The sequence below is a fragment of the Oncorhynchus kisutch genome, linkage group LG9 (genome assembly GCF_002021735.2).
Source record: "Oncorhynchus kisutch isolate 150728-3 linkage group LG9, Okis_V2, whole genome shotgun sequence".
Taxonomy (NCBI): domain Eukaryota; kingdom Metazoa; phylum Chordata; class Actinopteri; order Salmoniformes; family Salmonidae; genus Oncorhynchus; species Oncorhynchus kisutch.
The window spans coordinates 4,199,326-4,214,266 of NC_034182.2; the positions used below are offsets into that span (position 1 = coordinate 4,199,326).

At 46.8% G+C, this 14,941-nt stretch overlaps 1 protein-coding gene across 9 annotated transcripts in view; it reads left to right on the forward strand.

Moving 5' to 3' along the window:
• Positions 1-14,941, forward strand: part of magi2a (membrane associated guanylate kinase, WW and PDZ domain containing 2a) — a 275,882-nt gene that overhangs the window by 194,371 nt on the left and 66,570 nt on the right. For all 9 annotated transcript variants that reach the window (XM_031831557.1, XM_031831550.1, XM_031831551.1 and 6 more), the window contains exons 4-6: positions 480-695; positions 4,059-4,290; positions 5,937-6,016. In XM_031831557.1, coding sequence (XP_031687417.1) covers positions 480-695; positions 4,059-4,290; positions 5,937-6,016 — 528 coding nt within the window. The remainder of the gene's footprint in view (positions 1-479; positions 696-4,058; positions 4,291-5,936; positions 6,017-14,941) is intronic.

Genomic DNA, 14,941 nt, shown 5'->3' on the forward strand with positions numbered 1-14,941 from the left:
CACTGGAGGGATATCTTCAACCGCCAACTTACCATCCTGAGACGAGGCAGAGTATAGCCCACAAAGATCTCCGCCGGGGGGGGGGGTGGCACCAACCCAGACAGGAAGATCACGTCAGTGACTCAACCCACTCAAGTGATACACCCCCCTTCTAGGGGCGGCATGGAAGAGCACCAGTAAGTCAGTGACTCAGCCCCTGTAATAGTGTTAGAGGCAGAGAATCCCAGTGGAGAGCACATTCTCATGGGGACTAACACAGTCTCATGGGGTTTAGCACTGTCTCATGGGGGACTAACACAGTCTCATGGGGCTAACACTGTCTCATGGAGAGACCTAAGTTCAAATGTCAGTCTGTCACATTGGCCATTTTGATTCTTTAACCTCACCCAACAGCACCTGAGTATAACATGATGTGTGTATAACTGACTAAGTATATAAAATGATCATTAATGTGAAGTATTCCTTCCTTCCTTCTCTAGAGAACTATTACGGTACCCCCAAGCCCCCGTGCGAGCCCAGCCCTCTGCTGCTAAATGTAACAGATCAGCTCCTGCCGGGCGCCCGACCCAGCTCCAAGGGGAAGAGGAAACGGAACAAGTCGGTCAGCAACATGGAGAAGGCCGGCATCGAGCCACCCGAGGATGAGGAAGAGGAGAGGCCCGTTGTCAATGGCAACGGCAATGGCATCACCCCAGGTTAGGTTCCAACGCAGACATAGTGTTGTGCAACAATAGATCCTCGTCATGACAACAAGTTCACAGCCAAAATGAGATACCACCGATCCCTGGGATCTGATCAGACAACATAGCAGCAGTCTATCGTCTAGGTTACATCATAGCAACCGACTCTCAGTCAGGCCCATACAATAACTGCCTACAGGGAGCTCTTCCCAGGGAGCTCAGATCATCAGCATCATCATCATAGATAGTCTAAATGAAAAACTGGAGAGTTCTAGTGCCTGTAAATAGCATGAGTACATCCCGCAAGCATCCTATGGAGCAGAACTGATAGTGTTCAGAGACAACAGCTTTACACTGTATCCCATCTCCCAGTCATTATATCAGATCACAGTACACTTAGTCTACGTCACATAGCCAGAGGCTAGATTCCACCCCCCCCCCCCCCCCCCCCCCCCGCGCCGACACAGAGAAACATCGCCTGGAGGCTGTGATCAAATCAAGCGTGGGGTTCCACTAAGCAGATTTACTGGATCAATGCAAGCCACATCACAGTCATTACTCTCAACTAGGAGCAAAGATGCTGGCTGTCTAACTTAATATAAAAACGGAGAAACCCTATGTAAGCCATGAAACAAAATAGTATCATTCATTTTGACTTGACATTTCTTAATGTAAAAATAAATGACACTGTTGCGGTAGTTATTTAGTAAAACCTTTTGAGACCTTTCGAAAATGGCTTTACATTATATATGCAATCCATTATTATTGATCAACCTATTCATTATACTGTATGTTCTGGTCAGGTAGGCCATATACAGTGGCTTGCAAAAGTATTCAACCCCCTTGGCATTGTTCCTATTCTGTTGCATTACACAACCTGCAGTTAAAATAGATTTTTGGCGGGGCTTGTATCATTTGATTCACACAACATGCCTACCACTTTCAAGATGCTAAATATTTTTTATTGTGAAAGAAATAAGACAAAAACACAGAACTTGAGCATGCATAACTATTCACCCCCCAGAAAGTCAATACTTTGTAGAGCCACCTTTTGCAGCAATTACAGCTGCAAGTCTTTTGGGGTATATCTCTATAAGCTTGGCACATCTAGCCACTGGGATTTTTGCCCATTCTTAAAGGTAAAACTGCTCCAGCTCCTTTAAGTTGGATGGGTTCTGCTGGTGTACAGCAATCTTTAAGTCATACCACAGATTCTCAATTGGATTGAGGTCTGAGCTTTGACTAGGCCATTCCAAGACATTTAAATGTTTCCCCTTAATCCACTTGAGTGTTGCTTTAGCAGTATGCTTAGGGTCATTGTCCTGCTGGAAGGTGAACCTCCGTCCCAATCTCAAATCTCTGGAAGACTGAAACAGATTTCCCTCAAGAATGTCCCTGTCTTTAGCGCCATCCATCATTCCTTCAATTCTGACCAGTTTCCCAGTCCCTGCCAATGAAAAACATGGTGTTCTCGCGGTGATGAGCGGTGTTGGGTTTGCGCCAGGCATAGTGTTTTCCTTGATGGCCAAAAAGCTAAGTTTGTCTAATCTGACCAGAGTACCTTCTTCCGTATGTTTGGGGAGTCTCCCACATGCCTTTTGGCGAACACCAAATGTTCTTTAAGCAATGGCTTTTTTTCTGGCCACTATTCCGTAAAGCCCAGCTCTGTGGAGTGTACGGCTTAAAGTGGTCCTATGGACAGATACTTTGCAGCTCCTTCAGGGTTATCTTTGGTCTCTTTGTTTGCCTCTCTGATTAATGCCCTCCTTGCCTGGTCCATGAGCTTTGGTGGGCGGCCCTCTCTTGGCAGGTTTGTTGTGGTGCCATATTCTTTCAATTTTTTTATAATGGATTTTACGGCGCCCGTGGGATGTTCAAAGTTTCTGATATTTTTTTATAACCCAACACTGATCTGTACTTCTCCACAACTTTGTCCCTGACTTGTTTGGAGAGCTCCTTGGTCTTCATGGTGCTGCTTGCTTGGTGGTACCCCCAGACTCTGGGGCCTTTCAGAATAGGTGTATATATACTAAGATCATGTGACAGATCATGTGACACTTAGAATGCACACAGGTGGACGTTATTGAACTAATGATGTGACTTCTGAAGGTAATTGGTTGAACCAGGTCTTAATTAGGGGCTTCATAGGAAAGGAGGGGAATACAACTTTTCAGTTGGACTATTTGGACTATTTTGTGTATGTCCATTACATGAAATCCAAATAAAAATCTATTTAAATTACAGATTGTAATACACTAAAATACAAAAACGTCAATACTTTTGCAAGGCACTGTAAATGCCGTTGACCTATAGGACTGGAGTAGTCTAATGATCTGGTCAGGTAACTCATATAAATGCACTTGAACTACAGGACTGGAGTAGTTTCATGTTGCTGTACTTTCTCACAGTAATTCATTGGGCTATGTGAACAAAGCTGGGAAAGATTCGATGTCGAGTATTCAGCCTAGAGCTGCACTGTAGTTTTCTGTTACTGAGTGTATGGACAGTGCATATACAGGTTGGGGGAAAGGGAGAGAGTGAAAGAGAGAGAGATCGATAGAGCAGGCCGTATGATGTGAGCAGATAGCTCCATAGATGAGCTCTCCCTCCCTACCTCTGCCTGCTGCTGTGGCTGTCCTCTGGGACGGCCCAACCAAGCGCCACAACTCAAACTAGGACACATCATCAGCTCCACTTTCTCTCAATCCCCTCTGCCTGCCACCTCTCTCACTCTGCTCTCTCTGTCTATTTCCCTCTCTCTTTCAATCACTCTCCATCTCTCTCTGCTCGGTATCCTTACTCTCTCTTGCTCGCTCTCTTTATCTGTCTGTCTATCTCTCTATTTCTGTCCGTGTGTAATTGCCACCCTCTCCCTATTTGAAATCCTCTCTATCTTTCTTTTTATCTCGTTCCATCTCTTTTTCCTTGGCACTCAATCACGCTGCCCCCTCTCCCCGCTCCCTCCTCCTCTCTCCCTTCTACCCTTCCCTCCTCTCCCCTCCCCTTTCCCTCCTCCCCTCTCAACTCTCCCCATCCCTCCTCCTCTCTCCCTTCTCACCTTCCCTCCTCCCCTCTCCCTCTCCCCTTCACTCTCCCTCTCCCCTCCCCTCTACCCTTCCCTCCTCCCCTCCCCTCTCCCCTTGACTCCTCATCTCTCCCCTCTCCTCTTCCCCTCTCCCCTCTACCCTTCCCTCCTCCTCTCTCACTTCTACCTTTCCCTCCTCCCCTCTCAACTCTCCCCTTCCCTCCTCCCCTCTCAACTCTCCCCATCCCTCCTCCTCTCTCCCCTCTCCTCTTCCCTCCTCCTCTCTTCCCTCCCCTGTTCCTCCAGTAGTAATATCAGCTCTGACTCACCTGTCATTCACTTCTCCTTCTCAGAGTCCAGTGAACATGAAGACAAGAGTACAGATGTCTCCTCGGGGGACGTCCCCACCCAGACCTGTCCCCCCACAGAGACCCCCACCACCCCTAACAACGAGGTCCCCCAGGAGGAGGGGGGCGAGCTAGCCAAGTTGCCCCCCAAGCCAGATGAGAATGAGAGTGAGCTTGGCCCCCTGCCAGAGAACTGGGAGATGGCCTACACAGAGAAGGGAGAGGTGTACTTTATCGAGTAAGTGTCTGTGCGCTGAAGAGAACGGCGTCAAATTATCCCAATGCACACACACACACACACGCAAGCACACACACAAACAGACAGCCAACAGCAGCCAAATAGTTGACTGTTGTTGTCATGAGATTTAGATGTTCTTGTCCATGCAATGTTTCGCCAGGGAGAATAGAAGGTAAAAGTTGCCCAAGTATTTTAAGCAGCTTTCACATGCACACACACACACACACACACAAGAACACTCACTCCCACGGTAATGAATTCTATTGTTCCGTGTGGCCAGCTGTATTGGAGCTATTTTACAACAGATCTTCATTGGACCTGTTAGATTTTTACTGCTACAATATAATTGTAGAGGTGAGTTGTCTTTCTCTTACATTGGATTAATATTTAAACGTCTTCTGACTGTGTGAGTGTGTACGTTCCTGTCTGTGTGTGTCCATCAGTCAATAGGCAGGTTATTACAGAATCCTTTTGGAAATTAACAATCGTTCGAATTTATGTGACAGAAACATCAACCGATTCCCAGAGGACTGCCTTTCATTGTGTCGTATAATAGAGTAGCAGAGAAAACATCCAGCAGGGTTAGTTTTAATGTAGTTGTCTGCCAGTCAGTCAGCCGGTCAGTTACCCAGTCGGTCAGCCGGTCAGCCAGCCAGTCAGCCGGTCACATACTTCTTGTGTATCCTCTCCTCCACAGAGGCAGACTGTTAATTCCACCCACTGCAGACTAGACTAGGTCTCCGTATGTCTCACCCACCCAGGCCCTGTGTGTTCCTACATCTAGATGAATCAATCTGGAACGTTGTGTGCTAACGCGTTTAGCCGCCGAATTTGTAGCTGTACGTTTTGGGGAAAGTAAATGATGCGGTGCCAAGGCGGTACCAGATGCCAACCGGATGGCTCCCTTTGATTTGTCTCCAGATTCGATCAATTTGTTTATCCAGAATCCTCAGAGAGAGAGAGAGAGAGATACAGGGGAAGACAGGGAGAGATAGAAAGAGAGGGAGAAGGAGGAAGGGAAAGTGGGAAAGAGAGAGGGGTGGGAAGAGATTGAAAGGCAGAATCCAAAGGAAAAATGAGGGAAAGTGGGAAAGGGAGAGGTGCGTGAAGAGATAGTGTTATGAGAGAGAGCGAGAGAGAGGAAGGGGCATTTCATCACCTGAGATTTTCCAGTAGTGCTTTTTTCGGCAGCTTGTCCCGCTTTCCTGTAGCCACGTTTCCCTCCCTCCCTTCCCCCTCTTGTCCTGTCATCGTCTTCAAGGGAGGGCATTATGTCCTCAGATGCGATAAAGAGATCCATTGAAGTTTCCTTGGCACCGCCTCTCATCTGATCACAGTCCAGTTTTACAGCCCGCAGTGTTGATCCTGCCAAGCCCACAGCTGTTCAGCTCTATCACTCACACCTCTCCCCTTCTCCCGCCATCCCTCCATCCTTCCCTGCACTAATGAGAAACAGTGTGCAAATTAAAAGTATCGATTGCCATTTTGTTAACCTAAAGGGGTTTTTCTTCTCGACAGACAGTTTAGAGGGTGGGCACACAGGGGAACGTCTCTTTTTCTCTGAAATGATGCTGAATTGAGAATCTCCTCCCTCACTGGCTCTCTCTCTCTTCCTGTCACTGTCTCTCCTTTTCTCTCTTGTCAAGCCACAACACCAAGACGACGTCGTGGCTGGACCCGCGGCTGGCGAAGAAGGCGAAGCCACCAGAAGAATGCAAAGAGGACGGTAAGTGTCTCTCTTCTCTCGCTCTCTCAAAGTCTCTCAACTCTCTCCCGTAAAACCTGAATTCCTTTTTGGGTCCAAATCATTAGTATCGCTTCATCGTCTGATGGCGGTTTGCAATATCTTCAGTGTTTTGATCCGAGACCTGAAATGATGGATGTTGCCGTATACCATTATATATGAATAGTCATCAGTCACTGAGGACAGTGGTTTATTTGGGGTCCTTGTCTGGGTCTTGTAGATGTGTACAGTGTCTTTATAACCGTGTTCTGTTACCTGACCTGTGTGGAGATGGTGCTACTTTTAGCCCCTGTAGAGGGACTGGGGGAGTGGGTAGGGTGGTTAACAGAGACCTCTTTATCCCCCACTGGGAGTAGGGAGCTATGCACCACCACAGAATGGACACTACATACACAGACACAAACACACACACATACACACACTGACGCACAAACAGGCAGCAGGGCGGAAGGAGAGAGAGTGTCATTCAGATGGTTTGACTAAGAGAGGAAGAGTAAGGAGACTGATGGGGAAAGAAGAGGCTATGCAGTAATATAGCATTGCAGAAGAGATACAGCCTATGACCATGAGGTGAGGAATAGGATGTTTTTGCATCATGAAAAATCTTGCTAATTTTTCTCCATTCAGCAATGTGCTTTTGAGTGATCTCCGGCATTGATAGCGCGGGAGTCTGAAGCCGAATCCTCTATCTCTCCAACCCTGAAGCCCCTCTCACACTCGATCTCTCTCGTCTCTCTCTCTCGTCTCTCTCTCTCTCGTCTCTCTCTCTCTCTCTCTCTCTCTCTCTCTCTCTCTCATCTGTCTCCCACTCTGTCTTCTCTCTCTCTCTCTCTCTCTCTCTCTCTCTCTCTCTCTCTCTCTCATCTGTCTCCCACTCTGTCTTCCCCCTCTCTCTCTCTCTCTCTCTCATATGTCTCCCACTCTCTCTTCCCCAGCTGTCTCCCACTCTGTCTTCCCACTCTCTCTCTCTCTCTCTCTCTCTCTCTCCCAGCTGTCTCCCACTCTGTCTTCCCTCTCTCTCTCTCTCTCTCTCTCTCTCCCAGCTGTCTCCCACTCTGTCTTCCCTCTCTCTCTCCCTTTATGTCTCCCACTCTGTCTTCCCCCTCTGTCTCCCACTCTGTCTTCCCTCTCTCTCTCACTCTTCTTTTTTTCTCTTCTTCTACCTCTCTTTTTCTCACACTCATTGCTCTGTTCCCCTGTCTCATTATCTCCATCTTGTCCCATCTCCTGCTCTATCTTCCCCATCAGTCTCACCCTCCATCTTTCTCCTATCACCCCTTCTCTCTCCCTGCTCTATCTCTCTCATTATCTCTATCTCTCCCTCATCTGGGTAAGATTTATGTGTTGAGTAGTAGACAGGGGTATAGCAGCATTGTAAGGTGGAGGGGAATGGAGGTCATATCAGACACAGAGACAGTCAGGCAGATGGGAATGGAGCTCATATCAGACACAGAGACAGTCAGGCTGAGGAGAATGGAGCTCATATCAGACACATAGACAGTCAGCAGGTTCAAGATAAGGTCTCATTTGTGGAGTGAATCATCCTATCTGAGCCCAGCTTAGTCAATCATGTCTGTCTGATAAACACTTACTCACACAGCCACAGTTTTTCTCACAATCACCCCCCCCCCCCACACACACACACACATACTGTATATACACAGACAGTAGGGCTCCAGTATTCTGAGGCCATCCAAAATATAAGCAGGAGAATGAAGGAGACAGGAAGATAGTTGACCAATTTGGAAGATGACAAGAAAGAGGAAACAAGAGAATGTCTTAGGAAGATGAATCCCAGGAAACCACCATAGTTCAAGGATGGGCAACTGGCAGCCTCCCTTTTGAAGCCCTCAGATCACTTTTTCTCTTATGTCAGTCACTGATTGTCAGTCAATGTCAGCAAAAAAATGTGATTGCTAGGTTAGTTTAGAGGCAAGCAGCTCATTTTCCTCTGCCTCCTGTCAAAATGAGCAGAATTACATGAAATGTAGATTTTTGTACGTTTGTTTATCCCATGTGGATCTCTGTGTTGTTGTTTCTGTCACTCTGCTTTGCTTTATCTTGGCCAGGTCACAGTTGTAAATGAGAACTTGTTCTCAACTGGCCTACCTGGTTAAATAAAGCTGAAATAACATAAATAACAAATCCTTATACAATTGCTAAATCTTCTCTCTGCTTCATGGCAAAATATGTAGAACTGCACTTTTCTTTGAAACAAACAAACAAACAAATCTCCGCTGTCAAAAGGGGGGCCACTAAAATGTTCTGCTCACAATATGGGTGAGGGGGTAGTATGGGTGACTTCACATTTTTTGTGGCCCCACCCCTATCAAAACTGCCCATCCCTGATCTAGTTCATCAGGGTACCTCCAATCCCGTTCCTCCAGTCAGGACGTTCCATGCTACGAGATGTTAATCTGGGTACCTCCAATCCCATTCCTCCAGTCAGGACGTTCCATGCTACGAGATGTTAATCTGGGTACCTCCAATCCCATTCCTCCAGTCCTACGTTCCATGCTACGAGATGTTAATCTGGGTACCTCCAATCCCATTCCTCCAGTCAGGACGTTCCATGCTACGAGATGTTAATCTGGGTACCTCCAATCCCATTCCTCCAGTCAGGACGTTCCATGCTACGAGATGTTAATCTGGGTACCTCCAATCCCATTCCTCCAGTCCTACGTTCCATGCTACGAGATGTGAATCTGGGTACCTCCAATCCCATTCCTCCAGTCCTACGTTCCATGCTACGAGATGTTAATCTGGGTACCTCCAATCCCATTCCTCCAGTCAGGACGTTCCATGCTACGAGATGTTAATCTGGGTACCTCCAATCCCATTCCTCCAGTCAGGACGTTCCATGCTACGAGATGTTAATCTGGGTACCTCCAATCCCATTCCTCCAGTCAGGACGTTCCATGCTACGAGATGTTAATCTGGGTACCTCCAATCCCATTCCTCCAGTCAGGACGTTCCATGCTACGAGATGTAATGTACTGTATGTGAAGGAGATGAATATTGATCTAGTTGGACAGATTATCCAGTGATCGCTGGCCCTGGGAGAGACGGGGCATATGGTTCCATGTAGAGCCTCAACCAGCTAGAGAAGGGGATCTAAGAGGGGATCCCCAGGGCCCACGCCGGGGCTAGGAGCTATAATCAGGGGAACGTTAGTGAGAATCTGCCCATGTTTCACTAGCTGATAGCTGGGTAGCAGCGAAGCAGGCCTCCCTGAGAGATGTGTAGGAGAGATGAGCTGGTGCTGTATATTGTGTATTGATTAGGAGGCATGTGGAGCAGGGGTGTAGTGTGTGTGTGTGCCCACGCGCTGGTGAACGTTAACAGGATCACAGGATGGGGTCTAAACTCTGTCTCTGAACAACAGACGAGAGGTAGGAGGAGAGACTCAACAAACAGAGAGACATGGAGCCCTGAGGATGGAAGGAACACACACACTGACAAAACAGCACTATACATCCTCTAACATTCATTCTGATCTATAAACAACTTATACATGCAGATCTGTCAATTATTCAGGCATACGTCTGCTACCTGTGTGTGAGTGTGTGTGTGTGTGAGTGTGAGTGTGTGTGTGTGTGTGCGCCAGCAGCAGAGTGGTTGTCAGCTGATTCCCTCCCGGTTCAAAGGCACATCAGTGATAATAGAGAGAGATCTCATCATCAGAGGAGCGCTATGGCTTGGTACATAACCTCTCTCTCTCTCCTTCTGTATCTTCCTGCTGTCCTCTTTCATTTTTTGACTTGAGGGAACCTGGAATAGGACAGTCTTCAAATCAAAGCCTGCTGTTTAATTCTGTCTTCCTTCCTTCTCCCTCAAAGCCAGCTTGTTTTCCTGTTTTACCACATATTTGCTGGATGAGAAGACAGAACAGGCTCCCCTGTTTTGAGAGTTGTCTCTGTCTCTCTCTCTCCTGTTCTACATACAACCTGTCTGCTAGCTCACTGTGCCTTCAGAGAAGCCACAGAATCCCCCCTGATACGTAGAAGGAAAAAAACAAGAAAACTAATCCACCCTGCCTGCTTTGTCGGTCGTCACTATTTCAATGCATTTCATCATTTAAAAGTCGGGTTAGTTCTATCCTAAGAAGCTGTCGCACAACACACATTGAATCCAGAATCCAGTGTAACCAATGAAAGGCTTTGGTTAGGAGTGACTGGTGTGACTGATAGGGATCTGGGCTGTGATGGCATTGGGAGGAGTTTGAAGGTTGAAGGTTTTAAATGGCTGTTTTGTTCCATTGTGTTTCTTTATGTCTCGTCTGTTTGACGCCGTCTCTCTGACGAGACCTAGGGCTCCGAGAGAGAGAGAGAGAGAGAGAGAGAGAGAGAGAGAGAGAGAGAGAGAGAGAGAGAGAGAGAGAGAGAGAGAGAGAGAGAGAGAGAGAGAGAGAGAGAGAGAGAGAGAGGAGAGAGAGAGAGAGGAGAGAGAGAGAGAGAGAGAGAGAGAGAGAGAGAGAGAGAGAGAGAGAAGAGAGAGAGAGAGAGAGAGAGAAGAGAAGAGAGAGAGAGAGAGAGAGAGAGAGAAGAGAGAGAGAGAGAGAGAGAGAGGAGAGAGAGAGAGAGAGAGAGAGAGAGAGAGAGAGAGAGAGAGGAATGGAGAGGGAAAGGGGGAGGGCGAGAGAGACAAGGCCGGGGCATAGGTAATTATATTCTAGTCATGTAAAACGGAGCATGCCTGAGACGCACCAGACAAAGTTATCATCGTGTCTCACCCGTTAGCACAGAGCTCACTCTCTCATCTCCTCCCAGTGAAAACAGTCTCCGGGGGAAATAGCAGCACGTTAGCACAGAGCTCACTCTCTCATCTCCTCCCAGTGAAAACAGTCTCCGGGGGGAAATAGCAGCACTTGTTTTTCTGTCCGGCTGTAAAAAAATATGCAGATGAGACTGGCAGGAAAGAGGGAAGGCTTTTAGGGTTGAAAGGTCGACATGTTCTTTCCTAATAGCCTTATTTGATGGCTTGTCTTTCTGTTGTGCTCACATACCCAGATACTCACACATCAGGTTGGTGTGGTGTTAGGAGTGGTTTGAGGACCCTGACCTTATGCGTTACCCCTCTCAGTGCTGGTCAGATAGTTGTGTGTGTGTGTGTGCGCGCGTGTGTTGAGTAAAAGTTGTCGCCCTCCCTCACCTTGAGTCTCCAGCAGGAGAGGAGAAGGGAGGGTTTGTGACATGATTGATGGGTATATTCTGAGAACATCCTCCACCCTACCTGACGCCCTAGACCCACTCCAATTTGCTTACCGCCCCAGCAGGCCCACAGACAACGCAATCACAATCACACTGCCCTAACCCACTTGGACAAGAGGAATACCTATGTAAGAATGCTGTTCATTGACTACAGCTCAGCATTTAACACCATAGTACCCTCCAAACCCGTCATTAAGCTCGAGATCCCCGCCCTGTGCAACTGGGTCCTGGACTTACTGACTTACTTACTGCCTCCAGGTGGTGAGGGTAGGAAACAACATCTCCACCCCGCTGATCCTCAACACTGGAGCCCCACAAGGGTGCGTTCTCAGCCCTCTCCTGTACTCCCTGTTCACCTATGACTGCGTGGCCATGCACACCTCCAACTCAATCATCAAGTTTGCAGATGACACTACAGTAGACTTGATTACCAACAACAACAAGACGGCCTACAGGGAGGAGGTGAGGGCCCTCGGTGTGTGGTGTCAGGAAAATAACCTCACACTCAACGTCAACAAAACAAAAGAGATGATCATGGACTTCAGAAAACAGCAGAGGGAGAACCCCCCTATCCACATCGACCGGACAGTAGTGGAGAAGGTGGAAAGTTTTAAGTTCCTCGGCGTACACATCACGGACAAATTGAAATGGTCCACCCACACAGACAGCGTGGTGAAGAAGGCCTAACAGCGCCTCTTCAACCTCAGGAGGCTGAAGAAAATTGGCTTGTCACCAAAAACACTCAAACTTTTACAGATGCACAACCGAGAGCATCCTGTCGGGCTGTATCACTGCCTGGTACGGCAACTTCTCCGCCCACAACCGTAAGGCTCTCCAGTGGCTGGATGTGTGTGTGTGTGTCCTTCTCCCAGCCCGTTGAGAGGAAAGACTGAAGAGGAGAGGTAGGAGTCCTTCTGTAGCCCAGTCACGCTCTGCCCCACTCCAGACACACTTAATGGTTAATCATCCTCAACCATCCATGCTTCCCCCTCCCTTCCTCTGTTCTGCATCCTCAACCATCCATGCTTCCCCCTCCCTTCCTCTGTTCTGCATCCTCAACCATCCATGCTTCCCCCTCCCTTCCTCTGTTCTGCATCCTCAACCATCCATGCTTCCCCCTCCCTTCCTCTGTTCTGCATCCTCAACCATCCATGCTTCCCCCTCCCTTCCTCTGTTCTGCATCCTCAACCATCCATGCTTCCCCCTCCCTTCCTCTGTTCTGCATCCTCAACCATCCATGCTTCCCCCTCCCTTCCTCTCTTCTGCATCCTCCCTCCACAGCACCTAAATCAACTCTAGTAATAGACTGTTCTACCTGAGTAAGTCACCTGCTCTGCTCCACTGGTTGTTTTACCCTCGTTGTGAAGGGAGAGATCAGCTGAGTTTAGATGGCTTTTGAACATCATTGCTCTTGGACAAACCCAACTCTCTTAGCTTTCCTGAAGAAATTAAAGGGCAACTTCACCACTCATTGTCATTATCTTCAGCACACTACCAGTGTCGACATATCTGAAAACGGCACATTTCTATGTTTTGTGGGAAAAGTATGAAGTAAAAACGTACTACATCATCAAAAGTGAATCATTTTAAAACCAGTTATTTTTAAATGGTTGTGTTGATGTGGGGAGAAATAAAATACCTCTGGCTAAAAACTCATTGCTGGTTTTGAAAATCACCGTTTTTTACTTCTTTTTGACCACAGATCATAGAAACACGCAGTTTTCACATAATGTATTTAGACACTGGTTTGGAGATAACAAATTTTCCAACTTGTTTGAACTACTGATTGTGAATCCCAATTCTAAGACTATAACAAACACAGTGGATTGGGGAGCTCAGGTGTGATTATAAATCAAAGGTTACCCCGGTGGGGAAATATTGATTGTGTTAGATATTATGTCCTAGGTAAATGCCAGAATAGCAACCTTTCTCCTTCAATTTAAGGGTATTATTTTTTTTTGTATTCAGCTCAAATTGACTGTGTGCTCATTTCCGGGGGCGACAGTGAAACCTAGGCCTAAGTGCATACTTTTGCTAACTCCACTCCTTGTTTTGAGTGGGTGCAGTTAGGGGTCAGGGGTCAAGTACAGCGACATGGAAGGTAGACGTGTCTGCAGGATTAGTAGTCCAAATGGCCCACCATCATCAGACAGCCCCTCTGCTCAGCCCAAAAGACTTCCCTCACTTCCTCCTCCACAGGTTACCATGGAAACTATCTCCCTTCACAGTGAGACATTAGCTATGATTCCATTAACTTGTCCAGTGATTTTTTTGGGGGGGTTGACATTTAGAAAGTTTGCATAGAAAATAGATGTGACAATTGCCCACTGCGCTGCGTTTCCATTTAACTATCTTGTGTCGATATAAACAGCTGGACGTCATGACGTCACACCTAAAAAAGAAACCCGCAGTGTCGATTTATAACTGAAGTATAGAATTGCTCATTAATACATTGGCGACAGTCTGTGTGCTCTCCCACCTATCAGTCGCAGGTAGCTTGCGAAAGACAGCATGGATAGAATGCAAGAAATGGACTAATATTTGCCATATTCGCATAATTCTCACTTGCCAACATATCGCCACAGTCCGCGCCATGGTTAAATTTGCACTCCTGTAGATCTGAAATCATTGGATGGGGAAACTTCCATCCAGCCAACCAGAAAAGCAAGGTGAAGCAATTCAGGCATTCTTGAAAGTCATGACATTCCTTGTCCTGCAAAGAAACATTATTTGTATATTTGAAAAAAAATAAAATTCAAGCAGTAGGCATTTAGACTATTGGCACCCTGACCTACGGGCGGTAAATGGATCTGATTCATTTGATTCAATCTTTGAGGACTGCAACAATAGAATGCCTATTAATAGCCATTGTCAACTTCCCTCCTGGTTATTTTGCTCACAACTCACTGTCAGCCTGTTTACAAATTAGGCCGTCTTATGGATTTAGCACGGAAAAATAATTAGTTTGCAAATGCTGGGGTCAAGATTCCGCTATCGTAATTCATAATTTGTCGCAATAAAGTTACACAAAAGACAAATCCAACCTGTCGAACTGAAACAAATGTTGTCAATCTTTAGAAAATGTCTCCTATATCTGCTGTTTACATTACACGTGTCGCAATTACATTTTTTGCGACATTGTTTTTGTCGAATAAACCTAGGTCAATGGAATCGTGCCTAGTGTAAGGAGAAGATTTACTTGAGGTCCTTCAAGGTCTTCTTTCTTAAGACTTGTTTCAGTTTATGACTCTGTTTCAGTCCAGCTGTTGTGACTCAACTGGACTGGGGCTGTCATGTTAATATACAGTATATATCAGTGTGTCAGGGGCTATATAGATGTCCTCTGTTCCATCTGGCAATCACCTCATCAAGGAAAGAGAATAAACCCAGCAAACCACTTCCTCCTCTTCTCCTGCTCCTCCTCATTATCAGCAGCAGACTGACTGATATTATCTCTGTCTCAGCATGGTGGTGCTATCACTGTGACAACGCACCCTAGTTCAATTCCCATTTTCCTTTTTCCTTCAGTGGCTCCCGTCTCAGTTGCTCTCTCCTCAGTCCATTTCAAAACAACGATAGCTGTTTGGCGAGTGAATCAAATGGAGATTATAGAGAATTGTGGGGGATCAGACCTGGCGAGACTACTCTAGAAAACACTTCAAATGAGGGCTTTCAAAAAGAGGCCTAAGGGCATAAC